The 24410-nt window shown below is 40.6% G+C and overlaps 2 protein-coding genes across 2 annotated transcripts; both read right to left on the reverse strand.

The window, feature by feature from the left end:
* Nucleotides 1–1476: 1476 nt before the first annotated feature.
* Nucleotides 1477–3357, reverse strand: LOC127623623 (zona pellucida sperm-binding protein 3-like). The gene is made up of 8 exons (XM_052098036.1): nt 2803–3357; nt 2598–2716; nt 2417–2520; nt 2165–2342; nt 1979–2096; nt 1807–1889; nt 1622–1713; nt 1477–1529 (listed from the first exon to the last, which is right to left on the reverse strand). Exons 1-8 carry the CDS (start codon nt 3355–3357, stop codon nt 1477–1479), a joined length of 1302 nt encoding a protein of 433 aa, XP_051953996.1.
* Nucleotides 3358–5949: 2592 nt separating this feature from the next.
* Nucleotides 5950–16643, reverse strand: LOC127623638 (zona pellucida sperm-binding protein 3-like). The gene is made up of 10 exons (XM_052098053.1): nt 16582–16643; nt 15087–15353; nt 7234–7609; nt 7032–7150; nt 6851–6954; nt 6596–6773; nt 6414–6531; nt 6243–6325; nt 6081–6172; nt 5950–6002 (listed from the first exon to the last, which is right to left on the reverse strand). Exons 1-10 carry the CDS (start codon nt 16641–16643, stop codon nt 5950–5952), a joined length of 1452 nt encoding a protein of 483 aa, XP_051954013.1.
* Nucleotides 16644–24410: the final 7767 nt, after the last annotated feature.

The raw sequence follows: 24410 nt of genomic DNA on the forward strand, positions 1-24410 counted from the left end.
TGTGACATTACATATAATGGTGAAATATAAACCAAAGTAAGATCTTAGTTTCTTAATGCCTACTTTCGCTATTTAAGTCCTATGTGGATTCTTATTTCAGAGTAGTTACAGTTTTCAGAGTCTAAAGAATTGATATCATTAGTTCTGTACATTTTATGTACACTCAACAATGGTTAATTGCCCACAGTCCACCACAAGGGAAGATGTAAGAGCTGGGAGTCCTGCAATGTTTGATTTCATTCTGAATCTATTAAATTACTTTAGTCAAATGATGATTTGTCAAAGGCAAAACATAAATTTTAAAATGTACTGTTCAATCAATTTGATTACCCTTTATATTAACAGACAGTATATTAAAATGACAGAATGAAGGTTTATTGTATATATATATACACACACACCTCAACAAGTGAGGCCAAAGTATTTTAAAAGAGCATGAGTGAAGTTTCTACGACAGCTCCAGAGCTCAGACACGGTGTATACGTCAGCATCTGAATTCACGCACTCATTTTGTTCACTCACTGCTGAGATAATGCACTAACTGCCATTCACGAAATATGAATTAGTGTATGGCTGTGTCTGAGATAGTTCACTCACGTCGCCATACAATCGACTAGCTGCCTCACGCACCTCATGTGCAAGTGATGTCTATTTGCCCTCCAGTTGTCAGTCATTCAAACGGCAGAGCAAAAAAGGTATTTACACTTAACTTGGAATGTTCACATGGATTTATACGGTTAAGCTGCCTGAATTAGCTGCAATAATTGAGTAAAATAAATACTGCTCATGACATCTGAAAGAAAAACCATAAGAGCACCAGTTAATCACCCTTAAAATGACCAACACATTACACAGAAAAAACAACCTACCACAACATGCTGCCTTAAGTTGAAGGCATGATTAAACTTAAGTGACAGTCTGCTCATTAACCATAAGAGAAAATGTATTTTAAAACAATAGTATATGCCAGCTTTAAATAAGAGAATCTTAACTTACTAGAATGCTGAAAATCTAATTCTGGCTAATAAATAGGCCTGATTAGATTAGTACAAGCCGATTCTAAAAAGTTTTAAGTGCACTTTTCCCTGGAGCGAGAAATACTGGAGGAGTGACCACAGCAGGTTGGTTCTGCCACTGTATACGATCAAGAACAGAACATTCCCAGAGCAGGTTAGTAAATAAAATGGCAAGGAACGGATGAAAACTGTCCACCTTACCAATCCAGCTAAATTTAGAATTTGCTTAAACTTCTATAGCTTGTCATTGGTGGCTGTTCTGAACAGTATCATACATGATTGGGAGTCCTACTTCAACAATTACATTGAAAGTAAACTGCAAAAAGACTGCTGCATGAGATCAATTTAGGGGGACAAGTTCTGCCTCTAAGAGGGTGAGAGAACTATTTAATAAAAAAGAAAATAAGACCACATCAGTATTCATTAAGTATTTATTAAAAAGCATCTTGCTATACACATGTCAGTCAGAGACTGCAATGGGGCCAATGGTTGCCTTCCCCAACGAAACCAGACCTGCAAAAGAACAAATGCCAGTGCACAGTTAATCAATTTGTAAGGTGTGGAAACCATGGAGGTTTACATACAGATTGGAAAAAATAAAATACCCGAATCAGATAGTGCCATCTCTTTCCTGCTGTAGCTACATGTGGAGTCACAGCACATGCAAACCTGGTCATTGTCATCAGCAGAAGTCCATCTGTTGAAAAGATGAGTGGGGGGGGGGGGGTAAAAATGCCATTCAGCCATTCTGAACATAAAATTGGTGGGCACATAATCTGGCAGGACATACCTATTGGCAAAGGAGCAAGCCTTGCTCTCTGGACTTATGAGGCTTGAAGACTTGACCGCTTTTAGAGTGCATGTGATGAAGACCTACAAAAAGGGATTTAATTAAACAGCACGCAAGTGACAGGTATGTAGTTCTGTAGGTGAACAGATGTTGCATTGATCCAATTACATACAGAGCCACTACTGGCTTGCTGGAATCTGAAAGCTTCCAAATAAAACTGCAACTTCTCGCCCTGAACCCGGTGAATAAAACTGGAAGGAGATCCTGTAAGCCTTGTATCAACCAGGCACCTGAAGTAAAGGAACTGAAGTTAGGCACAGTCTGCACATTGGTGGATTAAAAGAGAATTCATACACACCCATGATTCTCAATGAAGGAATATCTAGGAATGGAGTTTGCATCAGGGACAGCAGTAGCCACACAGCCATCCACAAAGACACGCAAAGGAACATGGTTGTACTGCTTCACGGAGGCTTCCATGTTCACGAACTGCCCCAGAAAATACTGATTGGATGGCCGCTCAATCATCCAGTCATCTGCAATAAAAAGCAATTTTGGTGACATTTCAGATCCAGTTATAAAGCTCCCAAAACTAAAACACCTTCATTACCAGTCATGAGCTTCAGGGAGAAGACCAAAACATCCTGTGCAACTTTTGTACCAGCAAAAGGAACCCAGGAGGGCATCAAGACATTACTGCTTACATTTTTCAGCCTAACAAGCAGAGTAAGACAAGATTAAAGTAACTACAAAGATTGTAGTAAAACTGAATCAACAAAACCTAAGTTTACCTTGAATAATGGCACTCAATTCCAACAGCAGCAGCATCAGCTCTTATAATGGGAGTTCCAACTAAAGCCTCAGGAGTGTAAAGGAGGGTGAAGGTGTAAACAAGCTCACTGTCCGACATCTGAAAGTAATAAACATCAAGTTAGTTACTACACAAACTGTACCCTGGCTTACCCTGAAGTTGACCCCTTACAAGTAGTCACTCACGATCAAAGAGCTGCCACATGCCTGGAGTTCATTTTCAAAGATGAACACTTGAGCATCTGGATCTTCACCTACAGCTCCACAGCCTCCTAAACTGAGGAATGAAGGATTTATCAGCTGGCCAGTCCCAAAGAAGTCCTTCTTAACCTCCACATGCACAAAGCTCTCTCCACATTGTGCTGCAACACTCTGGGCAGGGGCAGGTAGCCGCAGCTCAAAAGGTACATCTGGCTGTTGGGCTTCTTCTGCAATGATGGGATAATGCCAGGTTAAAGGTACCACAGGACTCTGCATTAGCTGCTTGGACTGAGTATTCCCAGACTCTTGAAGAACCTTCCCAGGATCTTCCCCAGCAGAACTCAATGCAGATCTTGGGGACCAAAAATAAGCTGATGCTTGTGGATCTTGAACAGATTGCTGAGAGCTAAAAACTGGTGGCTGTTGCTGATGGATTTGTTGTGGATCCTGTCCTTGATGATATTGTAACAACATCTCCACAGACAAGCCAACTGCAATCAGCAGCAGAAAGCCAACACAACTAAAATCCACCAGTGCCATTGCTGTGAAATGCTAAGCTTCTCAGAATACCTATACTGTTACTGCTGTGCCTTTTTCAAGGGCAGAAAATGAACGTGGCTCCACCTCCTCTTGACAATCTTAATGATTCCCCAGACATGTAGAGTTAAGGGCCAGAATGCCCAAAATTGAAAAGTGTGTCATAATTTTGGTGCCATCAAGTGGAGACTTAAGAATCATAATTAAGAGTTCCGACATGGATGACCAAGCAAAGTTGTATTTACCAGTGGAAACTCTACATGATACCTGAGAAACTGAGTTGTGCTGTTTGAAAGCTTTAGTTATCATGAAAGCTTTCATTTGCAAAATCATTAACATTTTAGTGCTTTTTTGGAATATGAATAATTTGTTAAATATTACAGCTTACAGTCAACTACTGTAAAGCTAATGTCTCATCCTTTGCAGTTTGTTTTATGGAAATTAATTCATTTCTTAAAATCCATGCTTTATGAAAACATATAGGTAATGTAAAAGTGCTGCTGGTGTATTCACTTATGTTTATCCACTGACTCAACAGAAAAACAAGCTTTTGCCATCATTCACTGTGTATTTTCATATTTTTTTTTTCTTGTATACTGGTTTTGTATCTGACGGTAATGTGTGACACATCATAATAACAAATGCCCAACTTGGACACAAGAGCTTCCCAGGTGCATTTGAAGGCAGCATTATTCACAATTATTCACAATTTCCATACAACAAAACTGAATTGCATCTTCGGCTGTCATGCTCCAAAAGAACAAAAATGATCACATCACTGCCATTAAAGTAACCCTTACAACTTTGGTGCAAGAACCAAAGACTTCGAAAACAATGCAACACCTTTGTGTGAAGAACAGACTGAATTAATTATTCACTGAAAACACTTGCCACTCCCTGTGACTTTCAAATCTACCTGATGCTTCTGCACATCCAAATCAAATCAAATCACTTTGTCACACAACCATATACACAATTGCAACAATAGGTGAAAGTCTTGTGTGCAGTTCCGAGCAACATAGCAGCCATGACAGTGACGAGACATATACCAATTACAATAAACAACATATTTTCACAACACAATTTACATACCAAATGTACACATAATTACACAACACAATAATGTACAATGTACAGTAAACAATACACACAATATAGAATACACATACAATAAAAATACATAAAGTTGTATTGTGGAGAATATAATTATCCAGTCCAGTGTGAGATAAGATTAATAAAGTGCAGTGCTGATGTATATTTATCATTAGAGATCAAGTGTTCAAAAGTCTGATTATTTGGGGGGGGGGGGGAAGAGAAGCTGTCATGTAGTTGGCTGGTGCTGGTCCTGATGCTGCGATACCACCTGCCTGATGGTTGCAGTGGAATTCAAAGCTAGCATATTGAAGATGCACTCAAAATCAATTGAAGTTTTTTTTCCTCTATCGCTTGTGCCCTTGAGTGTTCTGTCTTAATGGGCAGCAGTCAGGAAACTTCAATCTTATCTGCTAGAATTTCAAACAGCTTCAAACAATGGAACGTAGCGTTCCAAAGTTATAGACTGCATTACATATACATGATTAGTTATTGATATGGTAAGCTCTATAGTTTCAATTCCATTTCTCTTTTGTTAGGAACTGAAGCCTGTGGCACAAACTCAGAATTTCAAGTTGACAAAACCCTGAAACAGCCAAATCGGTTTAGATTGGGTTCAGTGATTGAGTTTGCTACAAAATAAGTATATTTGCCATGAACAGCCAATGCATGAAGCTTGGGAGTCTGCACAATTTTCTTGAGAAATTCAGTGTGATTTGTCTCCGCTGAAGTGATCATTATGAAAATGTGAACTAACATTTACATTAAAAATACCTGAATGTAACCTAGGTTTACAAGATACAGGCAGCAGAAGACCCATTCAAAATGAAGCATTTATATATAAAAGAGCCTAAATCTTAAGTGCAAGCCATGTCACTTTGTGTGATAGTTTACACCAATAGGTTTGTTCATTTGGAAAGAATAAACATGTATCTAAAGTTTGAGTACCTTACGTATGCTTAAGCGAAAAACAATCTCCAAAAACGTACTCCCACAAAAATCACTGTATTTAAAAGAAACGCAAGATGCGCATAGTGAGCCAATTCTATAAGGTGCTGGAAACAGAGCCATGATTAACATTTTAATACCATGATGCTACAAAAGGAACCATTTAGAGAGGTTCAAGCAAATGCTCATTATATAAAGCACAGCAGCCAACAAGAACACCGATCAGTTGTGGCCATTTTGATTTCAACACAACCAGTGGCACCATTATGGGGTTAAGGCAAAACTGGCATTTGTTTCAGTTAAGTCATTCGCCCCGGTTTTGTATACAGCTGCACTCGGCACCGTAAAAATGTATGGTGTAGGGGTAAAAGGGACACTGGAGTTGTGGCACTCTTCATTAAATCTGCACACATGCAGGAGGCAAATAAACAAATGCACATTTTCCTGGTCTATGATCACACAAAAGCATCCAAAAAAAAATTTAAAATAAACCAAGTGACAACTACATCAAATCAATCCAAGATTTTTTTATTAGACCCTTTTTGCAACAATGGATCAGTCAGAGATTACAATGGGGCCAATGGTTGCATTTCCTTCGGATACCAGGCCTGCAAAAACAAGCAAAACAATGCGGTTAAATGGTGCAAGTGCGCAACTAGAATGATGTGTACCCATTCAAAATCTACCTGAATCAGATAGTGATCTCCCTTTCCTGCTGGTACCACATGTTGAGTCACAACACATGCACACCTGGTCATTATCATCTGCAGAGGTCCATCTGTTCAGGGAAAATATCAAATTACCCATTCTGAATGCCTTGTGGAAAACACATTTCTGGCAGAACATACCCATTAGCAAATGAGCAAGCCTTGCTTTCTGGACTTGTGGGGCTTGAAGCCATGACTGCCTTCAAAGCACATGTGATGTAGACCTACAAAAGGGGACAGAAATTACTAAATTTTCCCCTTAAATGTGAAGGTAGCTTTCAGCCCTACTCCAAAACTAAATCCCTTACATACCACGCCACTAGTAGCTTGTTGGAATTTGAAAGCCTCCAAATAAAACTGCAGTTTTTCACCCTGAACCCGGTGAATGAAACCGGAAGGAGAGCCTGTAAGCTTTGCATCAATCAGGCACCTGAAGCAAAATAAATAGTTAGACTACTCCTGCACATAGAAGGCTAATGAGAACACTTACTCACCCATGGTTCTCAATGAAGGAATATCTTGGAACGGAGTTCACATCAGCAACTGCAGTAGCCACACAGTCATCCACAAAGATATGCAGAGGAACATGGTTGTACTGCTTTACAGAGGCCTCAATATTTATAAACTGCCCCAAAAAATACTGGTTGGATGGCCGCTCAAACATCCAGTCATCTGCAATAAAAACCATGTGGGTTAAACCATCATATCTAGTTCTTAATAAATTCCAAAGCTCAAAACAGCCTCATTACCAGTCATCAGCTTTAGGGAGAAGACCAGAACATCTTCAGAAACTCTTGTAGCAGCAAAAGGAACCCAATTGGGCATCAAGACGTTGCTGCTCACATTCTGAAGCCTGAAAAGGTGTTAAAAATAATTAAAAAAATGATAAGTACCAACTTAAGGCAAAACTGCACACACGGTCACACCTACCTTGAATAGTGACACTCAATTCCAACAGCTGCTGCATTAGCTCTCACAATTGGAGTTCCAACCAGAGCCTCAGGAGTGTAGAAGAGGGTAAAGGTGTAAACAAGCTCCTTGTCAGTCATCTGAAAGCAACGGAAGTGTGATCGCACAGACCTCACCCTGGGCTTACCCACAATTACAGCAGTTGACCAAAGTAGCCACTCACCATCAGAGAGCTGCCGCATGCCTGGAGTTCATATTCAAATATGAGCACTTGAGCATCTGGATCTTCACCTACAGCTCCACATCCTCCTAAACTGAGGAATGAAGGATTTACCAGCTGACCAGTACCAAAGAAGTCCTTCTTAACCTCCACATGCACAAAGCTCTCCCCACACTGTGCTGCAACACTCTGGGCAGGGGCAGGTATCCGCAGCTCAAAAGGTACAGCTGGCTGCTGGGGTTCTCCTGCAATGATGGGATAATGCCAAGTCAAAGGCACCACAGGACCCTGCATAAGCTGCTTGGACTGAGTATTCCAGGGCTCTTGAAGAATCTTCCTGGGATCCAACCCACCAGGACTCATTGCAGGTCTTTGAGGCCTAAAATACACAGATTTTTGTGGATCTTGGACTAAAACTGGTGGCTGTTGTAATCTCAGTGGATCCTGACCTTGTTGAATCCCTGACCACTGTTCCACAGACAAACCAACTGCCAGAAAAAGCAACCCGCCAACAAGATTGAAAACCAACATCCCCATAACTATGAAACTCTTTGAAGCTGACAATGTTTTTTGTGCCTCTGTTGTGCCTTTTTCAAGAGCATGCAATTAAAGTGGCTACACCCTCTTTTGACAAGCTTAATGACTAACTTTTGTACCACTAATAATCACACCTGATGCTTGTAACAAAATTTGTCTGTGTCCGAAAATGGAAAAATACTGCCTTTGAAAGCTGTATACAGAGGTAGAATAAAAATAAGGTGATTTTCAAATTGTTCTGAAACCAATTTCTTTTAAGAGTTGGATTGATTCAAAAACACCTCAGATTAAGACATTTACAGCAAGTCAGCTGCCTTGGTTTTCAGATGCAGCCATCAACACTGGGCCTAGTTTGTCTGCATTCCATTTGCAAAGTTTACAAGTTGCTAATAGAATAAATTATTATCTTTTGTCACTTGTTGTTATTTATGAATATTTAGCCTGAGACAAAGAATTTTGAGACTTCATTTTAATTAAATAAAATTTTTAATTTCATCTAGTGAAATCTTCATTTTGTTTTAGTCCATCTTTGTACACCATTTGCAAAATAAAGAGATGAAGTACTTTAGCAGAATGGTATTGTGGAACGTAACCAGTCGAAAATATGCGCACACACAAACATTGTGACGTGTATTTATTTTTCTCATCACACAGCAAATCCTCCCAATGATAATCTGCCTTCTCTGCTGTTTTGTTTTGACGAACTCTGACAACTACTAAACAAAAACTAGCTCACATCCTTTGAATTTGAAAAATTTGGAAAAACTTTCATAGCTCATTATTTAATGTCCCAGAGTTGTAGCCTGTAATAACCCATCACTGTGGCGAAAATGAATTAGGCAAGTTAATATGATTTTTGCATTAGCAGATTAGAAACGTCTTTCATGCTCTCATTCCCATATTACACCACAGCTAAACCCGAATAGCTTTCTCTTTGTGCTTAACCTCATAATGTCAAGAGGATCGAACACACTTTGATTTGTTTTTCTTAATTTCAAAAAAAAAAATAAAGAGGCAGTTCTATTTTTTCAAGGAAAGAATGTCAGGAGGATGGGAACACAATTCTCATTCTGGATTTGATTTTACGCTGCTGAGTGCCTTTATGTGTGTTCAGGTTTGGCAGAATCTAGCTTAACTTAGTGATCATATTTTGTGTGTATGTTTTGATCTTGCTGTTTTTCTTGAAATTTTCAAGAGAAATTTCACAGTCCAGATGGGAAGCAACTTTTAAAGGCCATCATGTAAATCAGGATTGTCCTTGCTATTTTGAAATAAAAAGTATGAAAAGTACTATTTTACAAAGTGGCTGTTTCCCAATCCACAATCTCACTAAACATACTGTATGTACTTTGCTAATGATATTTTTGAGTGTATGGTGAAATAGTGTCTTAATGTCACAGAGCCCATTGTACTGTTTGCAAATGCATGTAAGATGTAGCACCTAGCAAAATTTATACCTCACATTTAAATATTACTTAACCTTTAGGGTCAAACATTTAAAAACCACTGTGGCATCTTCTGCTTTGCAGGGCTGCCAGAAATTTTAGCTGGTAAACATGCATGGATACTTTTATAATCCAATAGAAAAAAGTCTATAATCTAGGCAGTGGTATACTAATTTCAAGCTACTGTGATTTTCAAATGGTGCATACTGTTTAGAACAGATATTTTGTGAAATAGGAAGCAGGGATACAATCAACATTAACATGCAAAGTTCCTTTTTCGGGGCACCCATACATTTTATGGACACTAAGCTTAAATAATTTAACCGTCCACATTTACACATCAATGCCTACTTAATATTCAGTGTAGGATCTAAGTAGCCAGGCAGAAGGAAATGAAGAATAATTGAAAAAGAATTGTACTGTCACAAAAGAAGGGAAGGTGTCCAGAAAAACCCAACATTTACCCAAAATCCCCACAACTGGAAAGCACATTCCAGAGAAAGAACTGTGACCATGGAAGCCTGGGGTTTCCAGAAATCAAAAGAATATCCTTGTTCCATTCATTCAGTCAGAACACACAAACACTTAAAATAATATACTGAATGAACATCATGTGAAAGTCAGCCATTATACCCATCACATTCTTAAAACTCATTGTTCAAGACAGAGAGATTGAACACACACACTGGATCTGAACCACTGAACTGTTTTTAGTTGGACACAAACTTTTGTTTTTCTTATCTCTTTTAAAGACAATTTTACAGTTTCACAATGCATATACATATAGTATGAACTATAACACTATCAAAAGACTCAATGCACATTCAAATTATTATAGTCTGATATAAACTTTAACATATGTGTGATGACCTGTAATCACTTTTATAAGTGATAAATTGGTGATTATCCATGTTGAAATAGTTAACTATTTTTCAGAGCAAATTTATCGTGTCTGATATGTGAATGTTTATTTGCCCACAAGGAGAGTATGGGTGAATTCATTTCATTGTTATAATTTTTTTTATTTAAGATATAAAATGCATGATTAAAACATAATTTTTGAGCTGGTTGTTGATTGGAAAGAGGTGATCATGTGACAAATGAAGTCAAGTCATTTTTATTTGTATAGTGCTTTTCACAACAAACATAATTTCAAAGCAGCTTTACTGAAAATCATGCTTTAACAGAAAATGAAACTGTAATATCTATAAAGTCTTCATTGTGTAATTAAATAGTGAAATAATAATTGTATCCAGTAGAAATCCAGTGAGCAAGCCAAAGGAGACTGTGGGAGCCAGTTCCCCACTGGGTAAACAGCATGAATATAATGATTTTTTTTGTGTGCAGTGCAAGTCATGGTTTAAAATTTGTAAAATAAATAAATGTTAAGGGCCAGTGTTTAAACAAAGATTTTTACTAATGTCTTTGAAGTCCATCCTGGATTAACTGCAGAAGATCACATAGACACTTTGTCCTTTTTTATTGGCTGATGAAGGCTTATGTTGGAAATTAAATGATAGTCTATTTATTCCATTCAATGAAGTGTAGTCCATCAATAAACAAAGGTGATGCAGGCAGAGACCAATGAGGTGCATCGCAGTTTAACCGGCTGGTCATTTCGTTCGGTGGGGTCTATCCTAAGTCCTAAGTTCAGGCAGTGGCATATGATGTATCCGATGTTTAATGGTTGGATTGGCATCAGTTCATCCCCTGAAGTCCATAATAATAGACTAAAGTTAAGTGTGGCTGGCACTGGCTGCATTTAGTCATCATCACTCAGAGACACATAGAAGTGGAGCCCGACACCAAGCAGGAACGGAGCTGGATCCAGCCAGCTCTGGTAACCTCGGGATATGGATACCGAGGTTGAGACAGGGAAATAAAATTTGCCATTACATTTTTTGCTGAGTTATAGATCATGAAAAATGTTTCTGGTTCTGACAGACTGAACTAAAGCAGCCTAATTGTGAGTTGATGGATAAATTAGGTGTTTGCCTGGCTAAATAGAGTCTTTAGTCTAGACTTAAACTGAGTGAGTGTGTCTGCATCCCGAACAGTGTTAGGGAGAATATTCCATATGTTTGGTGACAAATAGGAAAAGGGTCTACCTCAATTTGGCTCAATTCTAGGAACTATTAACAGGCCAGAATTGTGTGATTTTAATGAACGTGATGGAACGTTGCATGGTAAAAGGTCACTAAAATACTGTGGAGCTAGACCATACAAAGATTTGTATGTAGTTAACAGAATTTTTAAATTAATATGAAATTTAACAAGAAGCTGATGTGTTAAATAAAATTGGGCTAATATGATCATATTTCTTGGTTATAGCCAGCACTCTGGCAGCTGCATTTTGAACCAATTGAATGTAATTTATTGAACATGCAGTACATCCTCGCAGCACTGCATTATAATAATCTATTCTTGAGGTCATGAACACATTAATTGGTTTTTCAGCATCAGCAACACTGAGCATGTGTCTTATCTTAGCAATATTTCTGAAGTGGAAGAATGCTGTTATACAAACATTGATTTTTTTTTTTTTAAAGTAGAGACTGAAAGGGTTAAAAGACCATGCTTGACCACAAAAGTTAGCTCTTCGAATTCTCCAGGTTCTTTGAGTTCTTCAGGTTCTTCTTCTTGGGTAAAGGGCTGATAACTTGCTAGGGAGTATTCCTGTTCTGGCAGTTGTTTGCATGTTATCATCACGCTCGTGGATGCACGAGTTCCAGACGTCACTAGAATGTAGAAGTCACAAGCCTTCTGCTGTTACGAACTGTTCTGTGTTTTCCCCTCTCTTCAAGAAACTCTTATGTTGAAATCACCTTCTGCACTACATTTCCCAAGATGCCCAGTCATCATCCTCACCTGTCCTCCACCATTGTGTTCAGCTGTTTTGCATTTACCTTAATGTGTGCCCCTATTTAGACAATCATGTTCAGTTATTCCGTGTCTAGTCTTGTTCATAGTAGTTTTGAAGTTAATAGTTCCTTTGTTCTTCAAGCCTTGTGTTAGATACAATTGTATATTTATCTTCTTAATTAAATACTGCACTTGAGTTCACTAACTTCTCTGTCTCCTGGCTCATTGCTGACAGAAGACTAGACCCTCATTGGAACCCAGCAGAAGAACCGACCAAAAGCATTGAACTGGTGGGTATGTTTATGGAACCGTTCAGACAAGATCTTCCACTTCAGACAAGATCTTCCACTTCTGGAAGATCTTCTTGATCTTCCACAAGTTTTATCAAAACGCTGAGACAAGCACTACTATGGGGGCTACTATGGCTCTAGTGGTCTCCGAGCTCCTTTCAATGGAGAACACTTTCTCCCCAGCCTAGGTGGTCCTAGAGATCTACTCCATCAAGCCTCAAATGGCCCCGCCTCTCGAGCCTCCCATGGCTCTGCCTTCCTTCCGAGTCTCCCACAGCTGTGCACATGGCCATCTGGAAAATAATTATTAATGATTAAAATCAATAGAACATTGATTATAATCAACATTAGCTTATTAATCCTTCAAACCAACAATCATCAAAGATAACTATCAATTATCAAAATCAATAGAATATTAATAAGAATTAATAATGCCAGGGCACCACCCTGGAATCAGGGACTAATATCCAGACAGTATAGCAGTCTCAATATAGGATTGTTCTCATAGGAAAGTCGATGTCCTGAGAACATCGACATTCAAAAAGGGAAAAATGAAGGCTTGAGTCCAAGCACTGACATACCCTGCCATCCCTTGGCATTGGTGCATGCAGAACAATATCAAAACACTTCTTTTTAAAGTATAACAAAGTTTATTGTTGAAGTAATATCAATTATATCAGCAAGACTCGCAGATTAGAGTAAAGTTTAAGATTACATTTATTTGATGAATAGAAAACAGGAATGTCTCTCTTTGGCATAAGCCCTGTCTGGTGATCCGAAGTTGTTGTACTCGGAACCATCAGATCCTGCCGGAGATAGGAGGCAGGGGCGAGGAGCCTACCCCCAAGCAGGACTGGACACAACTGATGGCGGTGGGGTGGTGGAGGATGCCATGTTAGCACACTGAAACAGTGTGAGCAGACTTATAAAGCAATGGCTTACATGTGATTGGCTAGGGGTAACCTAGCTAATGGTGCAATGATGTACAGCTGCTAGTCTTCCCACTAGATCTATACTGTGCTTACATTTAATAATCAATACAATGCAGTAAATAAACTTCTGACTTCAAACTACAAACTAAGCAATAACATGATTAGATATGGTAACAGATAAGCCTATACTACAATATGTGTGTGTGTTTGTGTGTGTGTGAATGGGTGTATATATGTAAGGAGAGAATGAGTGCATAAAATGGTGGCCGTGGCTCTTGTGGAGAGTGCATCAAGCGAGGTTTCTGGCCAGAGAATGTGGCTGCGAATGTGGGCAGAGAGACTGGTTAATCCCATCTGCCTGTTTAAAACGTGTCTCCACTGTTATGATAACAAAGCTGGGCTCTACCTATATATTGTAATCCATCCGTCATCGTTGGTTATTTCATGGATAACTCAGTGTGCCAGTTTCACCCACAATAGCGAAAATGCACAAACAACCCAACGTGGTTGGACGACAACACAGCAAATCTCATTTGTGGTAAAAGTAAGTTACAGTAATACCTTGAGTATTTTTAGCAGCAATGAGCGGACTCTGTGGTCTGTAAACTGTGTAAGCCATAACCTTGATACACAAGAATAACACACTATAATATTCTATCTTTGCCCAGATGGAAACCTCTTACTTGAGTCATGTGAGGACTTGGGTAGAATGTGTGTTTTTCTGTTGTTTGACTCCAACTTGGTTCCTCTAAGCTTGGGTGTTGACAGGAGGCTGTTTCCTCACTCTGTCGACAGGCGGTAAACCAGCCAATTCTTGGCGGGTTGGTGGAGATATCAGCCAAGTCGACTTAGTTGAAGAAGGAAGATAAAACTTTGTTCTTCACTTCTGCTTGGAAAAGGGTGAGACACGGATTGCTCGGTGGTCTATTTCGGATCCGTGCTCGGTGGAACAATCTCAGCTCGCCAGTGAGATGGAGATTGGTATGGCCAAAGTTCAGGTAAGCATGTTACTTCCTTGGGCAGTGACGCTACACCGGAGAGCAGCAGGGCTGCAACTAGACATGGAGAATACTGTTGCTGGATGCAAAACTTAAGAGGAATCTCTGGGGTTTTATACTCTCGATGACATCAAGGTTGGGGGTTGCGTTCTCACACATTTCATCCAGTAGGAGTTGAGATTTCGATCTTTCAAATTTTAAAACCTAGGTGAAAAGTGAACTTGATGGGATCTGTAATCTGTTTGGACTCTCGGTTTTTGATTTTGGCAACGTTTGTCTCCTATCTGAGCAAATGAGGCCCAAAATACCCCCCTTTGTTCTGAAGAGTTGGTTGTTGTCCAACAACTTCAGAGCAACTGAAGGGCCGAACAGTTCCTGTAGGTTCATAGTAACCTGTGGGTTATGCCATCCGTGCCTTCCTGTTAGAAAAGGAAACATTGTGACATTGTGTTCACAGTGGCTTTATCATCTGGGCATAGAACTTCTAGCATGTCTAAAACTACATTCATCACACATAAAGACAAACATTCCAAGTTATGGGCAGGCACAACATTAACAGTAACACAATCCTTTTCTGTTCTTTTGTCATAACACAAAATCATTGTAGAACCTGACAATGGATACTAGGACCAAAACTCTAGAGGAAAGGGGTTAGAGGAAAGGAGGGTTAGAGGTTCAAAGGCTTATCCTTGGAAATTATTGGGGTTAACCAGTGGGATGGGCTCAGACTGGTGTGTAAAACGGGGCTGTATGAGAAGAAGGGAGTGCAGTCTGGCTAGGTTTTGAATGTACCTGTACATGGCGTGTGCAATAATGGCCGTGTTGATCCAACCACTAAGCAGGAGCCTGAGGAAAACCAGACTGATGGGGTATTCTTGGTAAGATGACGATCTGCTTATGTGACTAGGAAATATATTGGTCAAGCCAGTTGGTTTGAGCTTAAACTTCACAAATTTTGTCCATTCAGCCTGAAGCTGCTGTTGAAAGGTGTCGTCTATGGTGAGGTTGTGATCTGTAAATGCATCCATGTCCTCAATTTCCACGTCATGTTTCTCGATTCTGAGATGACAGAGGTAATATCATCAATGTGCATGGTGGCTCCTTGGAGAACCGTTAAGCAAAACATCTGGTTTGGTAGCGTTAGTTTTGTGGCTGTATAATGGCCATTGTATGACATTAGAACTTCAGTAGGTGGTGTGTTAATGAGTCAGTGATTGCCTGCTGGCACTCCCTTTGTCTCTGTTCCTTCATCTTTGACAAACATTTTTTGTCTCCCCAATTTGAATGCCCAATTCCCAATGCACCCTAAGTCCTTGTGGTGGCATAGTGACTCATCTCAGTCCAGGTGGCAGAGGATGAATCTCAGTTGCCTCCACATCTGAGACTGTCAATCCATGCATCTTGTCAAATGGCTTGTTGGGCGCATTCCTGTGTAGACATAGGATGTGTGGTAGCCCACACTATTCTCTGCGGCATCCACGCACAACTCACCATGCACCCCACCGAGAGTGAAAACCACATATTATAGCGACCACGAGGATGTTACCCCATGGGACTCTACCCTCCCTAGCAAAAGGGCCAATTTTGTTGCTTAGGATACCTGGCTGGAGTCACTCAGCATGCTCCGGATTCGAACTCGTGACTCCAAGGGTGGTAGTCTGCATCAATACGCGATGAGCAACCCAGGCCCCCTGACAGACATGCTACTGTGACACTTTCAGGGGATTCGGCTCTTAGGCCGTAGAGGTAGTTAGTCGGCTCTCTAACAAAGGGGTTGCTTGGTCAAACCCAATTAATGTCCTTTGGCTTTGTACACATGCTTAGGTAAGGTTTAGGCGAGTGTTGGTGGTGTTTTGAGGTAAATGAGTGTGTTACTTCTCTGAAAAACAACATTCAATATGGATTTTAGTCTGTATATATTCTGCCTTTCTATGATGGGTAAACTGAGGATGAATCCAATTTCCAAGATTTATATAGATTGGAATTGCACTGCCAAGACTATATACCAAGTGTATCTGTGAAGGTTGCACAACGGAGATAATAGCAGATCTAAGGATTTGTTCGAAAAGATCTAGGAAGACCAGGTAAGCTGGAATTCTTCCACCACTCAGACTGTTGATGGAGGAGCTAATTTCACTGATACGGTCTGGCATTAGATCTAAAATGATACATACATAAGTTATGTCTTCTCTGACAACCTCTGACAAAGTCCTTAAAACATGGAAAGTGTTATTGAAAAGAGCAGAGTGCACATTTACAGTGATTATAGTAAACTGAAGGGTTTTACCCAGGCCCTGATTTGTTCTTGTTGGAGGAGGAGTCTCTGTTGGATTTCTGGCATTTCCTCATCAAGTTCTCATTTAAAGCGCACTGATGCTGACAGAGTTGGCAGCTGAGAGGCCAGTGGAGAAGAGTGACCCGAATGCTGATGCCATGGCAAGCAGCAGGTGATCAAGAGGTCAGGCATCCCTTGTAGGACACTGCCGGTCGGTGGGCCGGGTTCGACCACATCACTGGATAGGGCAACATGTAGGCTGGTTCTGAAGAGAATGCAAAGGATCCACAAGACTTTCATCTGAAATAAACCAGAGTTGATTACTCTATGAAAGTGGACTGGTGCTAGGAGGTAGTGCATGCTGATGGGATGGTTGAGGTATGCAGCTATCCTTATGGTGCTACTGTTGTGCATCTTTTCCAGTTTGGAGTGAAAACAGCTTGAAGAGCTTAATTTTATTCAAATGCACCCATTTGTATGATGGTGTTTGGCATGCTTTTGAGACCCTGATGCAGTAGGCTACTGTTGAGAGCTTTCCCATTATATTGAAGGGGCCTGACCAACTTGGTAGCAACTTCCCGCCAGTAGCAACTACTTGGTACTCAAGGTGAGAAGTTTTCCTTTCATAGTAAGCTTTTGATCCCTTGATGCTTTCTTCCAAGTTCTTCTGGGCCCACGCAAAAGTGTTCCAACAATGGTCACGCAGGTTCGTCACATATTGATGCACCTTATAAGCGATTGTAAGGCTGATGTCTTCGGGGCGGTACAGAAGGTGAAGTGGAAGGGTAATTTTTCTTTCAGTCATCATTTACAATGGTGTGACTCCAGTGGAGTGGTGCAGAGTACACCTAATGGCCGTCAGCACCAGGGGGAGTTTCATATCACAATCTCTGCCATTGCTGTTAACATACTTTTAAACATGTTGATAATGGTGCGGTTGGCACGTTCGACCAGATGACTGGGGATGATACAGGATGTGGAAGTTGACTTCCACACCCATGATTTCATACATGGTAGTCATGATGCTTGAGGTGAAATGGGTGCCTCGATCTAAATAAACTGAGAGGGGTAGCAACCAGTGGGGACTCCTAGATGATGGCAACTTGTCCATCTGAAGCTGGTGAACTGTTTTCTGGACCAAGTGACCTCGGTGGGTCAACCTGAGCCAACATGTGTCCACGATGGCAGTCAATGAGCAGAGCCAGTCGGTCCAATAGATCCTGGCCAATTAAAAGTGGTTTGTGATTTTGTGATAGACGACCTATCTTGCATGTAGCTTGTGATGCTTATGTTGCAGGTCTCAATCAGTAATGGTTTGCCGAGGGAGAGCATTACTCTAGCCACCTCTGTGAAGGTGTTGTAACCCATCAGACTTATTTCGGAAATAGTGTCAAGTAGTGTGTTGGAGCTGATGCACCCCCCTTACCACTACTGATGTGTATATGCATCGGGCGTTGCACTTACATCCCTTCGGGGCAGCCACGTCCTCATCCAAATGGACAACAGGTCGTTGGTGGCTACATCAAACATCAGAGAGGGGTGTGCTCTCATGCCATGCAAAGGCTGGCACATCGCATTCTTCTGTGGGCATAGAAAAATGTGCTGTCTCTACGAGCAGTACGTTTTTGAGATTTCTATTTCTTTAGCTCATTTGTGCACTGCTGTAAGCTTGCCACAGGGGCTTAGAGTGTTGGAAGCATAGTGTATCTCATTCTAATTACATCTTTATGCAATGTTGATGTTTCCTTGAAAGGGAACGTCTTGGTTATGAACGTAACCTTGGTTCCCTGAGAGGGAACAAGGCATTGCATGGCTGGCCATATACTCTAGTTTCGGCATAGGCTCGGGCCTTTTACAGATAATCTGGTGAGATGGTGCCAAGCACTCACTTATATAGAGCCTGTGATGTGGCTCCCTATGGGCGTCACTTAAGCAGCATCAGCCAATAAATTGGCGTGATTGTACACAGTTTCAGACCACTTGAGACCACTGAAATAGTCCCAATTGCGTTATTATTATTCTCTCAGGGAACCAAGTTTACGTTCGTAACTGAGACGTTTTTGATCACGTGTCACTTAATTTGTGTATGTGTGTGTATGAGAATGAATATTAGATTGCCCCTCCCTCCACCCTCGGGGCACCAGCTAAGGAGTTTCACTTTAACAGTATAAAAATAATTCAAATGGACTATACAAAATATGTAAATTGGTCATCTGATGAATCTGAAGGATTTGTGAAATTCTGCCTAACCCTTAAAAGCACTTCTGTATCATCAACACAAGGAAGACACAGTTGCAATAACATTTTATTCATTTACAAAAAGAAAAATAACTAACAAAATGGTACTAATATTTTAAAGAATAATGTATATGAATAGGTACAGTAAATAGAAGTGTATAGGATGGAAAGATGCAAGTGGTTGAACTGGTTGTAGCAATGGCAAAGTTAGACCATACCTTCCCAATTTAATAATTTTTCTACCAATTTTCCACCACTCCTCCCACTGTACTCCCAATGTACATTTTCTCCCGATAAATGTAAAATTTTCTGCATCCACACTTCACTCATATGGGATCATCCCTTATTTAAATATGAAATGATATGTCCCGGATCGAATCAAAATGGGACACTATTTGTTTACCAACTCCATATGGGGGTACCATCGTAACCTAGGGAGGCACCAAAAACCCCACCGGCTGCCGTTCCTCGCACCCCCACCCGAAAAAAAATCGAGATATTTTTCACAATCCGATGTTGGCAGGTATGTTAAACTATTATTTTATGAAAAGACTAAATATATATGTTAATTAATAAGGTGAATACATATGAACAAATTATGTTGCTAAACAATTGATACACGGGTTATGCAATCTAAAGAACATTAGAAAGTCATAAATTGAAAGTATACACAAAAGCCAAGGAAAGAGGTGTAGTAATGATATTTATGTTTTCCTTGATCTCCTTGGTCTTCCACTGGCAGATCAGGGCCATGTTACAGTGGGGAAGAAGCTAGATCCTATTTCAACAACCTTGGACACGAAGCAGCTGAGGAATACTGATCTCCTAGGAAGCACTGAGAGGGTTTTTGCAATCTGGACAGTCAATCTGCACATCTAATCATGTGGCTTGTTGAGCACGTTGTCGTGGAGATACACCCCTAATATCGGCAAGTTTCTTTATCTGGAACACCCAGATGCATGAAACTTGAAGAGAAGGTTTGCTCACCAAAGCTAAACCTTGTAGCTGTAGTTATCTCCTTGCTATGGGGATTCCGAACTTCTCCCCTTTTCTCCCCAATTTGGCATGCGCAATTCCCAATGCGCTCTAGGTCCTTGTGGTGACGTAGTGACTCACCTCAATCCGGGTGGTGGAGGATGAATCTCAGTTGCCTCCGCATATGAGACAGTCAATCCGTGCATCTAATCACGTGGCTTGTTGAGCACGTTATCGTGGAGATGTAGCGTGTGTGGAGGCACACGTTATTATCCGCGACATCCACGTACAACTCACCACGTGCTCCACCGAGAGCGAGAACCACATTATAGTGACCACGAGGAGGTTATCTTAACGTGACTCTACCCACCCTAGCAACCAGGCCAATTTGTTGCTTAGGAAGCCTAACTGGAGACATCTGCACGCCCTGGATTCGAACTTGTGACTCCAGGTGTGGTAGTCAGTGTCTTTACTTTACTTGATCTACCCAGGCCCCCTCTGCCATTGCCTTTAATGTTGCATATCCTGTTATTTGCTCTTGGCTCGCCAGCTGATAACACAGAATTTTAGAGTGTTATTGCATCCTGGTGTGAAGACTCAGCACAATGGTTTTTTGTATTCTGTTACAACTCCTACCACTCAGGCCAGGTGTGGCTGATTGTAAGGATACTTTATACCTTCCTGATGAGGAGGAGATTCCAGTTTGGCACCTTCCTGTTTCAGGGTTATGATTGGCTGCTCACACCTGAGGGAGGTACACAATGTGGTCTACCCTCCCTTCTCTGTGTTGAACTCATTTGCATATTTTAAAGTACAGTACACAGTTAGATAAGTTGCCCTTAAAATTTTATCTATGCATTATTTCTTTTCAAAACCACTTTAAAAATAATATTGGCATTGTTCTGAATATGGTTTTGAAATATGAAATATTGCCCATTGTAACACTTCCCACAGGAAGGAGGACAGGAAACAGGTATTCAGCACAAGGTAAGCTTTAAATTCTCTTTATTTACAACGCACAATGTAACACAAGCGCACTGAGTTGGCTTGTCATCTCCCCCTGACTGGAGGCTCTGTCTCTGCTTTTATGCCGCTCTCCTCGTGCTCACTGGAATTAGAGACAGGTGTTAGGCATAATTTAGCTCAGGTGTAAGCGCCCTTACCGCTTTCCTCTCCCGGACGGGCGCTTGACCACGCCCCCGCTGCCACACCCATACATTAATTTATACCACAATAGTTAATTATGTGTCAACTATTGTGCTAATCAAACAACTGCAATTTACATTTTGGTTAACACATATGGAGTGGATGTGTTTCAGTTGGTGTCCAGTTTAGGAGTAAAGATATGTCTTTGTGGCTTCTTTGTTTCAGCTTTTGCCACATGGTAAGTTGATGCTGCTTCAAAACGTTCTTGAGGAAATGTTATGATCTTTCTCAACTCAAACCTTAGCATGGGGGTTTTAGATACTTCACAGGATTTTGGTGATAAGAGATCACTTGTTGACCAATGAGAAGTCATTTCTGATGTGTTGGAAGATCTGGGCCTTACTTTCTGAGGTGTCAATGATCAAGTCAAAATAGAGCCACTTTTTCTTGCCTTGTGAGGAACCAGGAATTAATTGCGTTCACATAAATAATTCTAAGCATGATTTAGAGGTTTCTTAAATCCTTTTTTTTTACACATTAACGGTTACATTTAAGGTTTGGTTTGGGTGAGGGTGTTTGATTAATAAAATATGCATTACTGTTTACTCTATTACATAATTTATATTAATAACAACACAACATAATCACATTTGGCTCCCCTCTGTAGACATTTCACTCAGAAACTTAACCTCACTTGTCCCCATACGTTCAACAACACTTCCTGCTCAGGCTACAGGGTGCAGTGATTTGAATTTATTCACAGTGTTGAATACATTCCTCCTTTATTACTTTCAAAAAGTAATCCACTACTGATTATTAATTATTTTGGGGAATTGCAATTAGATTACTAATTACTTAATCTATAAAGTAATTAGATTATTAATTACATTATTTTTAAGTTACTTTCTAAAACCAATCAAACCTGCAGAAAAAAAAAACAAATGTGACACTAATAGCTCTTTTAGTACTTTAATATTGACTGAAATATTAACCAAATTACAGCAAAATGACAAAGAAAGCAACTTGGCAAAAGAGATCCAATGCATTTCTAAAAATGTAACTTAACTTATGTGTGTGTGTGTGTGTGTGTGTGTGTGTGTGTGTGTGTGTGTGTGTGTGTGTGTGTGTGTGTGTTCACGGGTCTGCTATCTACAACCGTTGCTGTGTGTGGCATGTATGTGTACAGTAAGCTTGTTTACCTGTGTTTGTGTTGGTGTGAAAGACTGAAAAAGAATGCTAATGAACTGAAAACCTTTCTGAAAACCCATTTGCAGAAAGCTTTGATATTAAAACCATTGTGTATTTGAATGCTTGTCATGCATGTCTGGGTGCATGTATGTCTGATTGTGTGTGTATATGTGCAGCATGTGTGTGTTTAAACAACTTTACATCGATAGGATTATCTCCGTGCTTGTGCTTGGACAAATGATGTGTCCTTTATCACTAAAAAGACAAACACACAAAGGTCTCGGACAGCTGTCTGTAAATCTCTCTCTCTGTCACACTGCAGCTTCCAGTCGGCCTTTATCGCTCTCTGAGCCTTGCTTACCCTGATTAGGGGCCTGGTGTGCCTTCCACACCATCTGACGGCAGGTCATCCCCATCTACCTGGATGAGGGAGGGGACAAGGGGAGAAAAAAAAAAAGTGTGGCACCTACATGCCGTAACGGCGATCGTGTCAAATTACAAAATATTTTAAAAAGAGAGGGAAAGGCCGACACGGAGCGGCAGTGGAAGCGAGAGAGGATAGAGAAAGAAAAAAAAACACTTACTCACCGGTTCTCCAATATGACACTGCTTGGTGCTCTGCCACTCCTCCACACTCTAATGGACGACAGCCTCACCTCCCTGGACAGATCGGAGGCAGACTTCCGGCCCCTGGTGGATGGAACGCCCGCTGCATTTTTGGTGGATGGTAGGGGTCTCCCCCGCCCCTGGAAGCAATAACCACTCCAGACGGTTGGTTTGGAGCCCCTCCTACCCTCGTGGTCGGCGGCCATTCCTCTGTTTCCAGGTGACCTGGCTCCTCCGTCCTCTGACGGATGGCCACGGCTGCTCCATTGGGGTGGATGGTAGTGGTGAGGACTCTACTACGGCACATATCTCCTCCTTCCTGGATTGCGGCACCAGTATAAAGGGTTCAATGGAAAGGAGGCGGCAAGAACCGGCTTGACAATATAAATAATAGTTTAATATAAAACTGAAACAAAAAGACAAACACACAAAGGTGTCGGACAGCTGTCTGTAAATCTCTCTCTCTGTCGCACTGCAGCTTCCAGTCACCTATATCCCTCTCTGTGGCATGATTAGCCTGATTAGGGTCTGGGTGTGCAGAATCACGACCTGGCCCTGCCCTCTTCCCCTGCCACATGCTTTACTTTTGTTTTCAATTTGAATAAACAACTACAATCTGCTGCTTTAAGTAACACAGCTCACTCATATGCCATTGCCTTGATACGTATCCTCAATGCCATGGTGATTTGATAGAGCACATGCTCATTAGCTGACACAGCAACACACATAAAAGTACCAACATAGGAACGTAATACATTTTAAAATGCATTCTACTTAATTAATTTAGTTAAGTAACGTGTTACATTACTGCGTTACCACAGAATGTAATCAGATTACCGAAACACGTTACATGCAACAATTACACGTTACACCCAACACTTTTTATTCAATAACTCTCATGGGTTGTTTACATGAGATGTGTTAAAACACAGCTAGACAAGTCTTGAGACACATTAAAAAGTTGGATTATTTTAACTTAATTCAGCAGTTTAAAAAACGTAATGCTTGTGGCAGGAAAAAAATTATGAGTCATGACACAATGGCCCAAGACATTTAAAAAAATAGACCAAGAAGGTTTTTACAATTATTAAAAAAAATCGACTCACGAGTTGACTATCGTGACACATCCCTAACATTTAAGGTGCTGTAACAGTAAAGTTCCTTTTACATGGTTCTGCGGTGTGACAAATCAGCAAATATTACCAAATAATAATACATATTTCAAGTATATTTAAACTACCCATACATGTCCAAATAGATGAAGCACGACTGCGCCCTGTAGAACCAGTGAGGGCAAATCATGAACCTTATGAGGAGCTTCGCCAGAGCCATCACCATCATCAGGCTCTGATCATTTATATTCTTCTGCTTGAGTCTGGGGAGCAATCTCTCTTTTTTATTATGTGGTATGCAGAAGCAACCTCGCCCTGTGCTGGCAAACACATTATTACCCTGTTCTGGTGACAAATGATCTCGCTGCACAACATCGAAAGGAGCTAGGCTGCGAGGACAGCTGTTAATGTTTGCTTTTAGATTTGTATGTACAGCTAGCATGGTTTGCTCAAAGACAGATCAATCAATGCTCAGTAGTGGACAGCAGTCAAAGACTAAGATGGAGCTTTCCTTAAGCCTGTCTCCACAAGTGAGTGTATTCGATTTGCCGGGAATGAGGGCCAGAGTGAATCTAA

Source organism: Xyrauchen texanus, chromosome 30 (assembly GCF_025860055.1).
Source record: "Xyrauchen texanus isolate HMW12.3.18 chromosome 30, RBS_HiC_50CHRs, whole genome shotgun sequence".
NCBI classification, from domain to species: Eukaryota; Metazoa; Chordata; class Actinopteri; order Cypriniformes; family Catostomidae; genus Xyrauchen; species Xyrauchen texanus.